The 14,506-nt window shown below is 34.9% G+C and overlaps 1 protein-coding gene across 3 annotated transcripts in view; it reads right to left on the bottom strand.

The window, feature by feature from the left end:
- The window catches only part of SPATA16 (spermatogenesis associated 16), a 253,671-nt gene that overhangs the window by 72,814 nt on the left and 166,351 nt on the right, over window positions 1–14,506 (bottom strand). For all 3 annotated transcript variants that reach the window (XM_082688992.1, XM_082688990.1, XM_082688991.1), the window contains exon 6: window positions 1,485–1,632. In XM_082688992.1, the coding sequence (XP_082545118.1) occupies window positions 1,485–1,632 (148 nt within the window). The remainder of the gene's footprint in view (window positions 1–1,484; window positions 1,633–14,506) is intronic.

Here is a 14,506-nt window from a genome sequence, read left to right on the forward strand (position 1 = left end):
AAACAAAACTGGATCACTTTCTTACCCCATACACAAAAATAAACTCAACATGGATTAAAGACCTAAATGTGAGAACTGAAAACATAAAGCTCCTTCTAGAGGGCACGGTATTAATCTTTCTGACATGGGCTATAGAACAGCTTCTAGATAGGTCTCCTGAGGCAAGGGAAACAAAAGCAAAAATCAATGATTGGGACTTCATCAAGATAAAAAGCTTCTGTACAATGAAGGAAACAATCAACAAAGCTTAAAGGCAACCTATGGAATGGGAGAACATATTTGCCAATGACATATCTGGTAAAGGGTTAGTATCCAAAATATATAAAGAATCAATACAACTCAATACACAAAAACCAAATAATCCAATTAAAAATGGGAAAAAGCGGGACGCTTGGTGGCTCAGTTGATTAAGCAGCTGCCTTCGGCTCAGGTCATGATCCCAGCATCCTGGGATGGAGTCCCACATTGGGCTCCTTGCTCGGCAGGGAGCCTGCTTCTCCCTCTGCCTCTGCCTGCCATTCTGTCCGCCTGTGTTCGCTCTCTCTCCCTCTCTCTCTGATAAATTAAAAAAAAAAAAAAAACTTTAAAAAAAATGGGAAGTAGACATGAATAGGCATTTCTACAAAGAAGACATATAGATGACCAACAGACACATAAAAAGATACTCAACATCACTCATCATCAGGGAAATGCAAATCAAAACCACAATAAGATATCACCTCACTCCTGTCAGAATGGCTGAAATCAAGAATACAAGAAACAATAAGTGTTGGAAAGTAGAACCCTCTTGCACTGTTGGTGGGAATGCAAACTGGTGCAACCATTGTGGAAAACAGTATGTAGGCGCCTCAGAAATTAAAAATAGAATCACCTTATAACCCAGGAATAACACTACTGGGTATTTACACAAAGAATACAAAAGCACGAAGTCAAGGGATACATGCATCCCAATGTTTATTGCAGCATTATTTACAATAGCCAAACTATGGAAGCAGCCCAAGTGTCCACTGACTGATGAATGGATAAAGAAGTGATCATATATATATATATATAATATATATTTCAGCTATAAAAAAGAATGAAATCTTGCCATTTGCAACAACCTGGGTAGAGCTAGAGAGTTTAATGTTAAGCAAAATAAGTCAGTCAGAGAAAGATAAATTCCATATGATTTCATTCCTGTGTGTAATTTAAGAAACAAATGAACAAAGGAAAAAAAAGAGAAGCAAGCAATGAAACAGAGTCTTAATTAGGGAGAACAAAGTGATGGTTACCAGAGGGAAGGTGGGAAGTGGAATATGGGGGAAATAGGTGATGGGGATTAAAAAGTACACTTACAATGATGAAAAAACACACTAAAATGAAAAAAAAAAAAAAACCACACCCAGCAATGTACTCCTAAAACTATAATAATAAACAAATCAGAAATGGCCCTGTATTCGTTTTAATAGAAATAAAATATCAGCTGATTCTTGAATTATTACCTGTATAGATATATTCCACATATGCAGGATGAGTTTTTGTGAAAACCTCTCTTACTTTCTCTATTTTATCAGCTCTGATTTTTGTTGCAAATGGTGTATACATAACTGAGAAAGATTCTGCTCTGGTGATGGCTTCTTCAATCATAGCCTGAGAGGAAGCAAAAAACCCATTTGGCGTCAATAACAATATATGACTCTTTATGAATGTAAAGAAATATAATTACCTTTATGGATGATTTAAAAATCTATATACTGTACTGCAAAGATAACATATTTTGGTCCTGAATATTCATTAGAATAAAATTTTAATTAGTTCTGGAAATACTATTTCATATTAAGAAAACCAATTAAATGAGGAAAGTTTGTAAACAGGCGCCTCTACACAGAGCATGCTTTAAGATAAAAATAAAAATTCTAGTTTCCAAGGTGTCATCTTTCACTTGATTTTAAAAAATCAAATTCTTAAGACTAACATAATTATCCTACTTTTTAAAAATAATTATCTTACTCTTGAACAGACATTGATGAGCAATTTGTACTTTAAAAAAACCAATTGAAATATCTAGAACTAAGTATTTTCTATAAATAACACAACAAACTAGACAAAGTTTTTTTTTTGTTTTTTTTTTTTCCCCCCTCCTTCTTCTAACACAGGGGAAAGCCTTTGGAATAAGAAAAACCTTCTCAACTTCCTCCCACTAAAGCTTCCCTTCCCTCCAGATCACAAGAGCCACTTGAGATGGATTTGGCTATTTAAGAATTTCTTTAAATTTTCTTTGCTCATGTACCTTTCTTGATAAAGCCTGCCATCATCCTGAGCTTCCTGTTTTAACTAGGTCCATTACTGTTTGAAACAGACCAAAAAGAAAGTTCTGTGGAGTTTTAAAAGGAATTTACTCCTTTCCTACTTTTCCTTCTAATGAGGCTTAAACATTGAAAAAAAAGCAGAAATTTCCATAGTTATCTCATTTTTCTGAAAATAGCATGAAGGCATATTATAAAAATGCATATTTATTTATAGGAATTTTTTTTTCAGTGACTACTAAGAGTGCCAATAACCCTAAGGAAAAATAATAGATTTGAACTGTCCAACAAAAGAAAAACCATTTAACAAACAGTAATTTATATTATTACCAGCATTAGCATTTTGTAAACAAGTTTCTGATTGATATTAAGAGCAATAAGGAGATGATTTTAAACCCAGTAACCTAATTTAACTTGTTCACTGCCTAATCCATTTCTCAGTGACGTCAAATGGCCTCTTCTGATCATCTATATAATGTAAAAGAGCAGCTTTGTAAGCATTTTCTGGATACAAAGTGTCCTTCTTTCTCTGAGACTTTCATTAGAAAATGATGTAAACTTTCTAATTTACATTTTAAAGTTGTTGTGAGGCAAATTTCTGAATGGCTGAATGAAAGAACTTAAATTGCCTACAACATTGCCCTTTCCAGGTTTGAGGAACTGGCAGGGGAACAAAGAATAGAACTCTTGATTCCAAACCCAGAGCCAGCACTCAGTGGAGATAGCATTGGATTACGAACGTGCCACAGGACCTGGATGCAGAGGCCTGGTTGCCAGATTTGGAAGGCTAACAAGGTCTGGAATTCAGAGATGTGGATTGAGAACTTAAACATGGTGCTTAGGCACCAGGTTCTGGTCCTCCAGCAAAAATAAAGATCCTTTATACTAAGTAGGAGAATAATTTTTCCAATTTGGAGCTTTAGTATGTTCATCCTGGAACCAAACAGGGGATGGCCTGTCCAGACCAAAAATATAAGTAGTCATACCTAGATGAGTGCGGAGGATATGCTGAAGAGGGAAGCTCTTTCAGACCTCACACTCTGAAGGTCACAATCTGACTTTTCTACCTTTTGCAAACTGTTCTTATGTTAGCTTGCAGAATTGCTATGATGAAGTATCACAGACTGGGTGCCTTAAAGGATGGAAATTTATTTTCTCATAGTTCCAGAGGCTAGAAGTCCGAGATCAGGTGTTTATCTGCAAGGCTGATTTCTTCTTAGGCCTCTCTCCTGGGCTTGTAGATGGCTCTGTAGCTTCTCCTTGTGTCTTTACATTGTTGTTGTTGTTGTTTCTCCCCTCTGTGTATTTTTGTATTGTAATCTCCTCATCAGTAGTACTGGATTAAGACCCACCTAAAGACCTTATTTGAACTTAATTACCACTTTAAATACCCTATTAGCAATACAATGACAATCTATAGCACCCTAGGACTTCAGCATATGAATTTTGGGCAGACACAATTCAGTTTATAATACTTCTGAACTCTCAAATAGCTTTTCTGACAGTCTCTCTAAATATCTTAATAGAGGGTGTTTTGCCTTAAATTCTGGATCAAAAAACATTAATGAAATTATTTAATCCTTTGGTTTGTTTCCAGAGAGATATTAATAGTTTCCCAGTTAGGCCGGAATAGAAGAAAACACTCTCTCCATACCATTTCTTTTCCAACTGCTGGCAGCTTAAGTGACTGCTGGCAGGGTAACTTTGCTAAGCCATCGCACAGCAGTGACACTAAGACTCCTGCCCAAGAGCCTGTACCAGCTTTTTTGCAAGTGGCAGAAGTGTGTGGCAGCTTGATCTGTTCACTTAAGGCACTGTACGCTTAGCTTGATGCTCAGTGCTTTGTATTTAGGGTTTCACAGGGCTCTGCACTCAGTAGGAGAGTATGTGCTGGAGCATGGTTTCCCTTTCTCCCTAATCAGAGCCAGTAGAAACGGGATCTTTTTTGTAGCTTCTGCCCTCCATGTTGAAGATGGGTAAGGAAGTGAGTGAGTGGGCATAAGTGTGTATGTAAGAATAAGAACTGAATTCTCCATAGAGATATTTTCTCAAAGACCATCATTATAACCCCAAGGAAAAATACTGTAACGTAGAGTAGAATGAGAATACAGATTACTCTTTCACCAGATCCTGACAGATCCTTGTTGTGTTTTAATGTACTAATGTTCCTTGTTCTTCTACAGATAGACAATCTTGAGGTGCTGAACCTTCTCTCTTTGTTCTTGTAAAGGAATAGAGTATATATTATATGTATAGGGTATGTCTATATATATAGCATTTATAAATATATAAGTAAAATTTCTGCTGCATTATTGAATGACTCAATGAAATAAATGGGAAAAAATTAGCTTTACTAAAATAAAGAGAATTTTTGACTGTTTGGGTAGACACCAAAATATTGGGTTTTTGTTTTGTGATGGTAATAATTTAGTAATATAGGGTTGACTTGTTTTTCATGAAGAGTTTAATATCTGCAAATTGAAAAATTATACTTAGGGAATTTTAAACACTAGGATATTTTGTAATAATCATAGCTATTAAAATACAGATTGTAATCTATTTTTTATCATCACTGAAAGATTTTCCTTGATTTGAACATAAACAGAGGAATTGCAGTTTGTAAAAAGCTGTACTAAGAAATCTGTTGCATTTCTACACACTAATAATGAAGCAGCAGAAAGAGAAACTAAGAAATCAAGACCATTTACAATTACACCAAAAATATTAAGATACCAGGGAATAAACCTAACCAAAGAGGTCAAAGACCTGTACTCTAAAAACAATAAGACACTGATGAGAGAAATTAAAGATGGCACAAAGAAATGGAAAGATATTCCATGCTTATGGATTAGAGGAATAAATATTGTTAAAATGTCTGTAATTCCCAAAGCAATCTACATATTTAATACAATTCCTATCAAAATATCAATGGAATTCTTCACAGACATAGACCAAAGAAAATTTCTGTGGAACCATAAAAGAACTCAAATAGACAAAGCAATCTTGGAAAAGAAATACAGAACTGGAGGTGTAACAGTCCAGATTTCAAGTTATATTGCAAAATGGTAGTAACTAAAACTGTATGGTACTTGCATAAAAATAGACACATAGATCAGTGGAATAAGACAGAAAACCCAGATATGAAACTATAGTTATATGGTCGATTAATCTTTGACAAAGGAGGAAAGAATATCCAAATGGGAAAAAGATAATTTCTTCAACAAATGGTGTTGAGAAAACTGGACGGCAACAAAACAAAACTGGATCACTTTCTTACCCCATACACAAAAATAAACTCAACATGGATTAAAGACCTAAATGTGAGAACTGAAAACATAAAGCTCCTTCTAAAGGGCACGGGTATTAATCTTTCTGACATGGGCTATAGAACAGCTTCTAGATAGGTCTCCTGAGGCAAGGGAAACAAAAGCAAAAATCAATGATTGGGACTTCATCAAGATAAAAAGCTTCTGTATAGTGAAGGAAACAATCAACAAAACTTAAAGGCAACCTATGGAATGGGAGAAGATATTTGCAAATGACCTATCTGGTAAAGGGTTGGTATCCAAAATATATAAAGAATCAATGCAAAAACCAAATAATCCAATTAAAAATGGGGAAAAGACATGAATAGGCATTTCTACAAAGAAGACATATAGATGACCAACAGACACATGAAAAGATGCTCAACATCACTCATCATCAGGGAAGTGCAAAACAAAACTACAATGAGATATACCTCACAACTATCAGAATGAAATCAGCATCTGAAATCAACAACACAAGAAACAATAAGCATTGGTGAGGATGTGGAGCAAGTGGAACCTTCTTGTGCTGCTGGTGGGAATGCAAACTGGTGCAACCATTATGGAAAATAGTATGGAGATTCCTCAAAAAATTAAAAATAGAACTATCCTACAATCCAGCAATCACCCTACTAGGTAATTATGCAAAGAATAAAAAATACTGATTCAAAGGGACACATGCACTCTGATATTTATAGCAGCATTATCAGTAATAGCCAAATTATGGAAGCAGCCCAAGTATCCACTGACTGATGAATGGATCAAGAAGAGGTGGTATACAATGGAATGTTATTCCACCATAAAGAAGAATGACATCTTGCCATTTGCATTAACATGGATGGAGCTAGAGAGTATTATGCTAAGCGGAAATAAGAGAAAAACAATTCACTTTTATGTGGAATTTAAGAAACAAAACAAACTAGCAAAGGAAAAGAAAAAAAAAAAAAAAAGAACAAGAAAGAGAAAGGAAAAGCAAGAAACAGACTCTTAACTATAGAGAACAAACTGATGGTTTCCAGAAGGGAGGTAGATGGGATGGATAGGTTAAACGGCGATGGGGATTAAAGACTGCACTATGAGCACTGGGTAATGATGGAATTGGTAGATCACTTTATAGTACACTTGAACTAATACTGCATTCTATGTGACCTTACTGGGATGTAAATAAAAACTTAAAAAAAATAAGCTGTACTAAAAGTAAAGGTAGATTTCAAATGATACTTTTTAATTTGACAAAAATTTTTTGCAACTGAGTTATTCTTTCCCAATGTGTGAGTTTCTCTGTGTCAATACATGTTACATGTGTACATAGAATAGGGAAAACAGTCCATGTTCTATTGGTAAGTTTACATTGTTGTTAATTATGCTTTCTCTGTTGCTACATATAAAGAAAGCTTTGAAATTAGGTGTTTACATTTGGGGCTTCTAATAACTCTCTATTGTTGGCCTTAAATTTATCAAGTTTTAAAGCTTATAGTTGCATAAACCAAGAATGAATGTGAGCAGCTCATTTCCTCTACAAACAGTAACTTATAATAATTTCTCCTTGTTCTTTAGCTAAACAAAAAGAGCCATTTATTACCTCAGAAATCAATTTGCCCAAGATAATTTTGTAACAAGGGACATGATAGGGGAGAGAGGGAAAGAGAGATACTACATCAAGAGTAAAGGAAAAATCATCAAATTAGAGGGAAAAGATGACTAGCAAAAAAGAAACAAAATTTGCTCCCTCTTCTAAATCCAAGAAGGCTGCTACTCCCTGGTAAATTTTTAAAAGCACTCAGGGTACCTAGGATAAATCTGGCAGAAGCTATAAACAACAAACATTTCAAGATGAAGGGATTATGAAAAATTTTCCCCAATGTTTTTTGCTGGGGGATTCAGACAAACTGCAACCTTTTAACTATGTGTCCAGTGATAGTTGTTTAGTAACAGAAATCTTATTAGTTCTAATTAGAAAATGTGATCAAATTATATATTATTATCAAATTTTTCCTTTAATGCTTCCAACATCAGGGTTGACCATAACTGCAATAAATTGCTTTACTTATAAGATTATATCTGGAAGGAATTTTCCAGCCCAGTTCACTGAATTGAAGATGAATTAAGTGACTTGAAGGGGCTTAAGTAACTTTTCTCAGGACAAACAGCTTTTTAATTTTATAGAATTTAGAATTAGGGTTTCAAATATGATATTTTACTTTCTCTTCAAAAATTACTGTTTTACCTCCTGGGTTTTACTCTCCTGTTTAAAAACAGTCACAATAAACATCAATTTAAATTCTAAATTATTTAATTTAGTTTAGTTTTGTAATATATGTGAGTGCTATAGAATTTTAGCACATCTATATGTATATGTGTCCTGGGCACAGAGTTGGCATTTTCCAGACCTCTTTGCAGTTAAGTGTAGCCATGTGGCTCTGTGTGGATCAGTGGAACCTAAGTGGGAATGATACTCTTTCTAGGCCTGGCCTATAAAACTCTGCCTCATATGATCCTCCATTTTCCTTATCAGCTTCCTAAAGAGAGAGGACTCTCAGGACGTGGAGGAAGATGAAACTACATGGTAGAGGAACTATGGGTTCTCACTATTGTTGATTTTAGGAGAACCAATCAAAAACACTCAGACTGAACTACAGCACGCGTGAAAAAATGACTTTATTGTTTTATTCTTTCAATTTAATTTTATTTATTTATTTTTTTAAGATTTTATTTATTTATTTGAGGGAGAATGAGTGAGAGAGAGCATGAGAGAGGAGAAGGTCAGAGGGAGAAGCAGACTTCCCAGGGAGCTGGGAGCCTGATGCGGGACTCGATCCTGGAAGTCCGGGATCATGACCTGAGCTGAAGGCAGTCGTTCAACCAACTGAGCCACCCAGGTGCCCGACTTTATCGTTTTAAATTACGGAAATGTTGTAGCAGTTAGTCTATCCTAATTCACAAACAATAATAAAAGACAATTTGAATGTCTTTCATAATCTGTTTTTTTCTACTTAGCTTTATGTGTTATTTAAAATGTAGACAAAAAATATGGTATTTTAAGAGATAACATTACTTCATTTATAGTGTGAGAGATGCTTTTTTATATCCTATTTCCTTTAATCCTCATAAAGCCCATCTAAGTAGGTATTACTAGTGAATGAATATTATGATTATATTATTTTCAGAGTTAGCATTAAACACACGGGAAGCAGGGCTCTACTAGCAAGCTATAAATAATTGAGATGGGAATCTTTAGTCTTTAGTGGCTAATATGGTTTTTTGCTATTACATTAATAATGAAGTAATTTTGAATGATGACTAGAATTTTTTAGAAAATGGAAAAAGAATATATTTGTGACCAATAATTTTCAAATTCAATCCTTTGAATATATATGGGTTCAATTTGAAACATTCCAATTTTCTTGAAATTTAGAATTAGCTTAAAGAGCAAATTTACCTAAAGAGCAAAATGTCTTACCTTGAGATTTCCCCATAAACCTATTCACTGTATCACTTATGCAATAGACAAGATTGACATTTTCATAATAACTTTATTAATATAATGGTATGTCAGAATAAAATATGTAATAATTGATTGTTTGCCACTGCCTTGATGATCAACATTTTAATGTTGAAATATTACCTTGGATTTATGGGTGTTCTTTTATTAAACAACCTTCACTATAAGTTCTGTATTTTCTAATATAAGAGAATATTTGGCAGCTTTGCCATTACATTCATCAGTCCAGTGATGTGAAAGTTATGTCTTTGTGCAGTTTAAATCAAGATATTTAAATTTTTATTTGCAGTATGTGGAAATGACCAAAGGTTGTATGAACAGGTTACTTGTACCAAGGTAAGCAAATTTTTATATAGCTGTTATGAATTCTCTACTTTGCAATCCATCCTGTTTAAAAATTGCCAAGTTCTAAGGCATTTAATTTTACTTTAGTTTTGCATTATATGTGAATGCTATAGAATTTTACCATATACACACATATTTATATATGCATATATATCCATATATCTCTTGTGTGTGTTGGGGGGTGGGTGTGTGTATATACTGCTATCTACTATCCAGTCTGGTTAGGATTAGAGTTAAGGTTTTGATTATATATGATGCTTTCAGTAGTTGAATTACTTCAGTATTTAATGTCTAAAATTTAATCTGTATTAATTTTTAATCGTATTTGGTAACAAAATTTTATTTCTATATCCCTTTAGCATAGAACTAAAGAGATTAAGGAATCTAAGATATTATTTTTAAATCACTCAACTTCATAACCAAGGAAACTTAGACTTGCTAAGTTCTGATGACTTAACTCAGATCACACAAAATGAGAGAAGGGAGCAGGCAAGAGTGCAAGTCTCTCCTAAACCAATGCTTTCTCTTCTACTCAGTGACTTTTCATCCTCCTAGTTAGATTGCAAATTCCTAGAAGTATAAGATCAAATTTTACTTTCTTTTCTCTTTTTCCATGACTATCTTATTCCTGTTTTCAAAGACAGTAAGAACTTGACTCTAACTCTAACAGAGAGTTAGACCACAGCAAACCAGAAATGGGCCAAGATCTTCTTCATAATCATAACTCTAACACAAAACAGAATATTCCTCCTTCACTCCCACTGGCCACAGTAAGACTGTTTTGCCCACCAGCCCCTCATTTGACTTAAGGAATGCTATCAATAAGCATGCCGGTCTCAAAGAAAAACATTTACAAAAATTAAATGAAAGTCTTCTTGATAAGGCAACTTAAATAATAATGTGCTTGGGTTGGTCTAGCTTATTTAATGGCAAAGCACATATAATTTATAAATAGAATTTAAAGTACATTCTTGTTCTAAAGACCTTGAATAATTTTCTGCTTGCACATTAGAGAAATACCAGCTGATAGAAACTCAGAGTTACAAGTGTGGGTTTCAGCAGCCTCCAGACTCTTTAGGATGCCACAGAGCTTTTATTCTTGATGACTTACAATGAATCACCAAAAGGTATCACAGGAATAAATAGCTACATTACCTGTAATTATTTCATAAGTAAAAAATGGGTATTACAAATGGGCTTTAGCCTCTGTGTTCAGTGGTAAATGTCAACACAGTTTGGGACTCTTTTTTGTCATTGTGCATTTCTTCTCTATACTTAGTTTAATTATATGAAGGTAGATATTCCTTTCCCTAACTGTATATTGTTTTCTGATTGTATTTCTTGACTGGTAGTTTTAGATTGGGCTTGCTGGTGCTCAAAGCTGATTAATGGTAGAGTTGGGGCAAGAATCTAGCAACCTGGTTCTTAGATGTGTACTGTTTTTTCCACCAAGCATTTATTTTATCTCTTAGGCTACTACACAAGATGCCTTTGAGTGGAAAAGTCCAAGATGCCCTTGAAAAACTATATTTTGGGGAAGTTGAAAGAATCCAAGTATGTTTGATTTAGAGACAAGAAGTAAGTTACAGGGACTAACTTTCTGTCATCAGAGAGCAACCTACTGTTGTAGATGTTATTTAATTCACTGATATATCTGTAACACTCATTTATCAATTAAGTAAGGGTTTCTGGGTATTGGCTAAGTACTGTAGATATATTATTCTCATTACTTGTTAGGGCAACACTGGAAAACAGGCATTATGTCCTTTTAAAGATGAGGAAAACTCAGTCTTTATATGATACAATATGCAGTAGTTCGCATTGTTACTTTGTGACACAGTTGGGATTCAAGTCACTTCTGTCTCAGTCAGAGCCTCTAGCTCTGATCCATTTATGGTGTGCAGTCTCACAAATTAGGTTTATAGTTTCCAAAAAGCTTTGGAGGGCAGAAGTGAAATCTTTAGCAGTAGGAAAAATGTTCTAATAGAGCCTTCCAATGAGGGAACTATTCATTTTGGAAGCTTCATGGCCCTGATGGTATGCAGAACCAAGGAGGGATGATGGTTTACCTGGGGATCCAGTAAAAGGGACTGTGTGCTATGTCAAAAAATGTCTTTATAGTCCTATAGTCTATTACTCAAAGTTTGTCTTTGGTATACTCCTACAGCCCCATAATTTTTTTTCTATCAAATTTCAGCTTTGCCTCAGCAACCAGACAGCTCTTCTTTTTCTTTATTTCTCTCATTTGTCTGCAATTAATCTCTTTCAGGCTGTCACTCCCTCCTCGAGGACTTTTATTTTTTAGGAGGTAAGAGATTGCAGGAAGATGCTACTATGGGGCAGGTATCTTTCTATATGCAACTTTTCATCACCAAGAGGTCTCAGACGTGGCATAATTGCATCTGTGAAAAGTGTGATGGACCTGTCAAATATATATACAAATATTTCTTATACACACACACATACACATAGTATTGCAACAGCAAACTATAACTTCAAGAGATATGAGATGAAATGAAATGAAGTGCTATCTTTAAGAGACCTGACACTATACTTCCAACTTATGTATGTATCCAGTCTCTAGTTTTAGCTCTAATTTGTTTCTTGTACATGAATGCTAAAGCAGGCCAACCCCAAAGATGAAGGAGAAAGAAAATGAAGACTTGCCATGCTAATTATGGTGTTTTCCATCTCTTTAGGTTTGGGCTTGAAATAGCCCTCCCAAGGTTTTCTGGGGGTTGTTCTTGTCCCTCATAAGCTGTTGACTCCTGGTTTAGACTGCATTATATAAAATAGCACTTTTGCTGTCTTGGATAGAAATAGGTCAGTTTAACATTACTTTAGGATCCTAAAGAAAAAAAAAGTAAATCATGCCACTTGTTGAAGACAGACATTTAAAATGCTGGGGCCTCATTATCTAGAAGAGGGGAGATTAGAAAATATGAAAAATAAATGAAAAAGCAAATGATTCAACTAGAAATTATAGTACAGGTACAATATGTCTTCAAAAATTAGTGAGAAAAATAGAATCATGTGAATTCAAGAAAAGAGGAGAACTAATTTTTAATTGGTGTGCAATGCCATCAAAAAGATGGTTGAATATACATAAAAACATTAAAAGCTTTGAGCTTTACAGATTATCTTATACTTGGGTGCACACAGCTTAAAAAAATTTTGTGATTTCATGGAATAGTTATTCTGCATATCCAACTGCTAAAAAAAGTGACCTCAATTTCTCTGCAAGCTTGTAAATCAATAACCCATAAAAATCTACAGGAAATATAAAAGATAACTATAAAAATCTCTAAATTTGGTTTGGATCATAACAATTTTTGATTCTTAGATGCAAATCGAAGAAAGAATCAACATGTTCTCAAATTTAAACTGGAAGGCAAAGTCTCTAAGTAAACAAAATAACCTCATGACAACCCAGCAAAAGAGCACAGGACTCTTGGGAACCAAATTGCTATCCCTAAATTTGTTCAAGTAAAAGAAGGCCCGAACTGCCTTAACTCTATGAAACCCATATCATTCTCAAATGAGAGAAAATGAAAAGAAATTTAGAGGTTACTTCTTTCTCCACTAAGAACTGTCAGAAATCCAAAAACCTTTTGAAGAGGGAAAAAGAGAAAATGAAAAGATGACTATTAAAATGGTGTGAGTTTCCTCCATAATCTATTGATATTTCTACAATAGACACCATTAAAAATTGTATATATATATATATACATATTTCTGTATATATATATATACATATCGCTGAAGATGAATACTAAGTAAATATTTTTTAGTAGTGGCTGAGGATTACTTTTCTTGTTTTATGTCATGCTGTTATTTTCTAATGAGCTTGAATTATCAACTAGCAGATAGGGGACTGATATATATGTGACATATGCTGTCCCCCTGCATGGCCCTGCCCCCAAATTCTTATATGTTCTGGATGCCTGGCATTGTTTTAGCAGGGGATAAAGCCATGTATTTCTCAGTGGCAATTAGGACTTCAAAAGCAGACAGCCTCTGACAAGGTGGGACTCTGACGCAGACTGATACTGAGGTGAGGTAATTGAATATATGACATATTTTTGAAAGAAGGCTGTGGCTCTTGGCTTGTATAGGTAGCGTGAAGAACAGGGGCAGCATGGGGAGAAGAGAGGGATGGGGCACGTAAAAAGCAATCTCACCTACTTGACAGTCTGATCAAATCACTGTCACTAAATATATGTAACAGTACTGAAATGTACACATGAATTCAGTATGTGTATGGCTCAGATTCTTTCCTCAACCCCTCCCTCTCTTTCTCCCTACCCCCCTTCCTTCCTTCCTTCCTTCCTTCCTTCCTTCCTTCCTTCCTTCCTTCCTAATGCCTGGGACACTCACAGAACATCAGTGGAACAACTACACTAAACTATACAAACAGAAAAAAGGTCACGGTCACTATCTTCTTCACAGGAACACTCAACCTTAGATCAAATACATGCCTCAATTACATCTTTCATTTAAAAGTAAAACTCTCCTACCGGCATACTACCTCAAATAGCATCAAAGCAAAGTGAAACACAGGCAGCATTTAACAACGCTGGTAACCATGGAAACATATCATTAAAGAATATATAAACAGGAATGAATAATTAGATGAGAAATTCATTTCTACATTTATCTTTTCCAAGACCCAGGAAAGGAAGCTCTCTTTTACCTCTCATCTCAATTTGGACACTTCCTCTTGAGCCTGTCTTCTAACTGAAAAATATGAGGATTCATAAAATGAGAATCTTAATATTGCCTAGCTTAGTGGACAAATCTCTTTGTAGGCAAGTGACTAAAAACAACTACAATGCCCATTATTGTCTAGATGTAAAACTGAATGTAGGAAGAAATCCTGAGACAGCCAAAGAATTTGCTTCAGGCATAGGAGGTGGGCTGGAAAATCCGAGTTACAGCATGGTGAGAAGAGGAGAGCAGTTAGCCTTTAAAAAGAGGAAGTACAGGCTGCCTCATTTACTAGAGACTTCTATATAGAGGGACTGAGGGAGAATCTGGGGCTTAGGGTTTCTTCTTGTGCAGGTACT

This window comes from Mustela nivalis, assembly GCF_964662115.1.
Source record: "Mustela nivalis genome assembly, chromosome: 1".
NCBI classification, from domain to species: Eukaryota; Metazoa; Chordata; class Mammalia; order Carnivora; family Mustelidae; genus Mustela; species Mustela nivalis.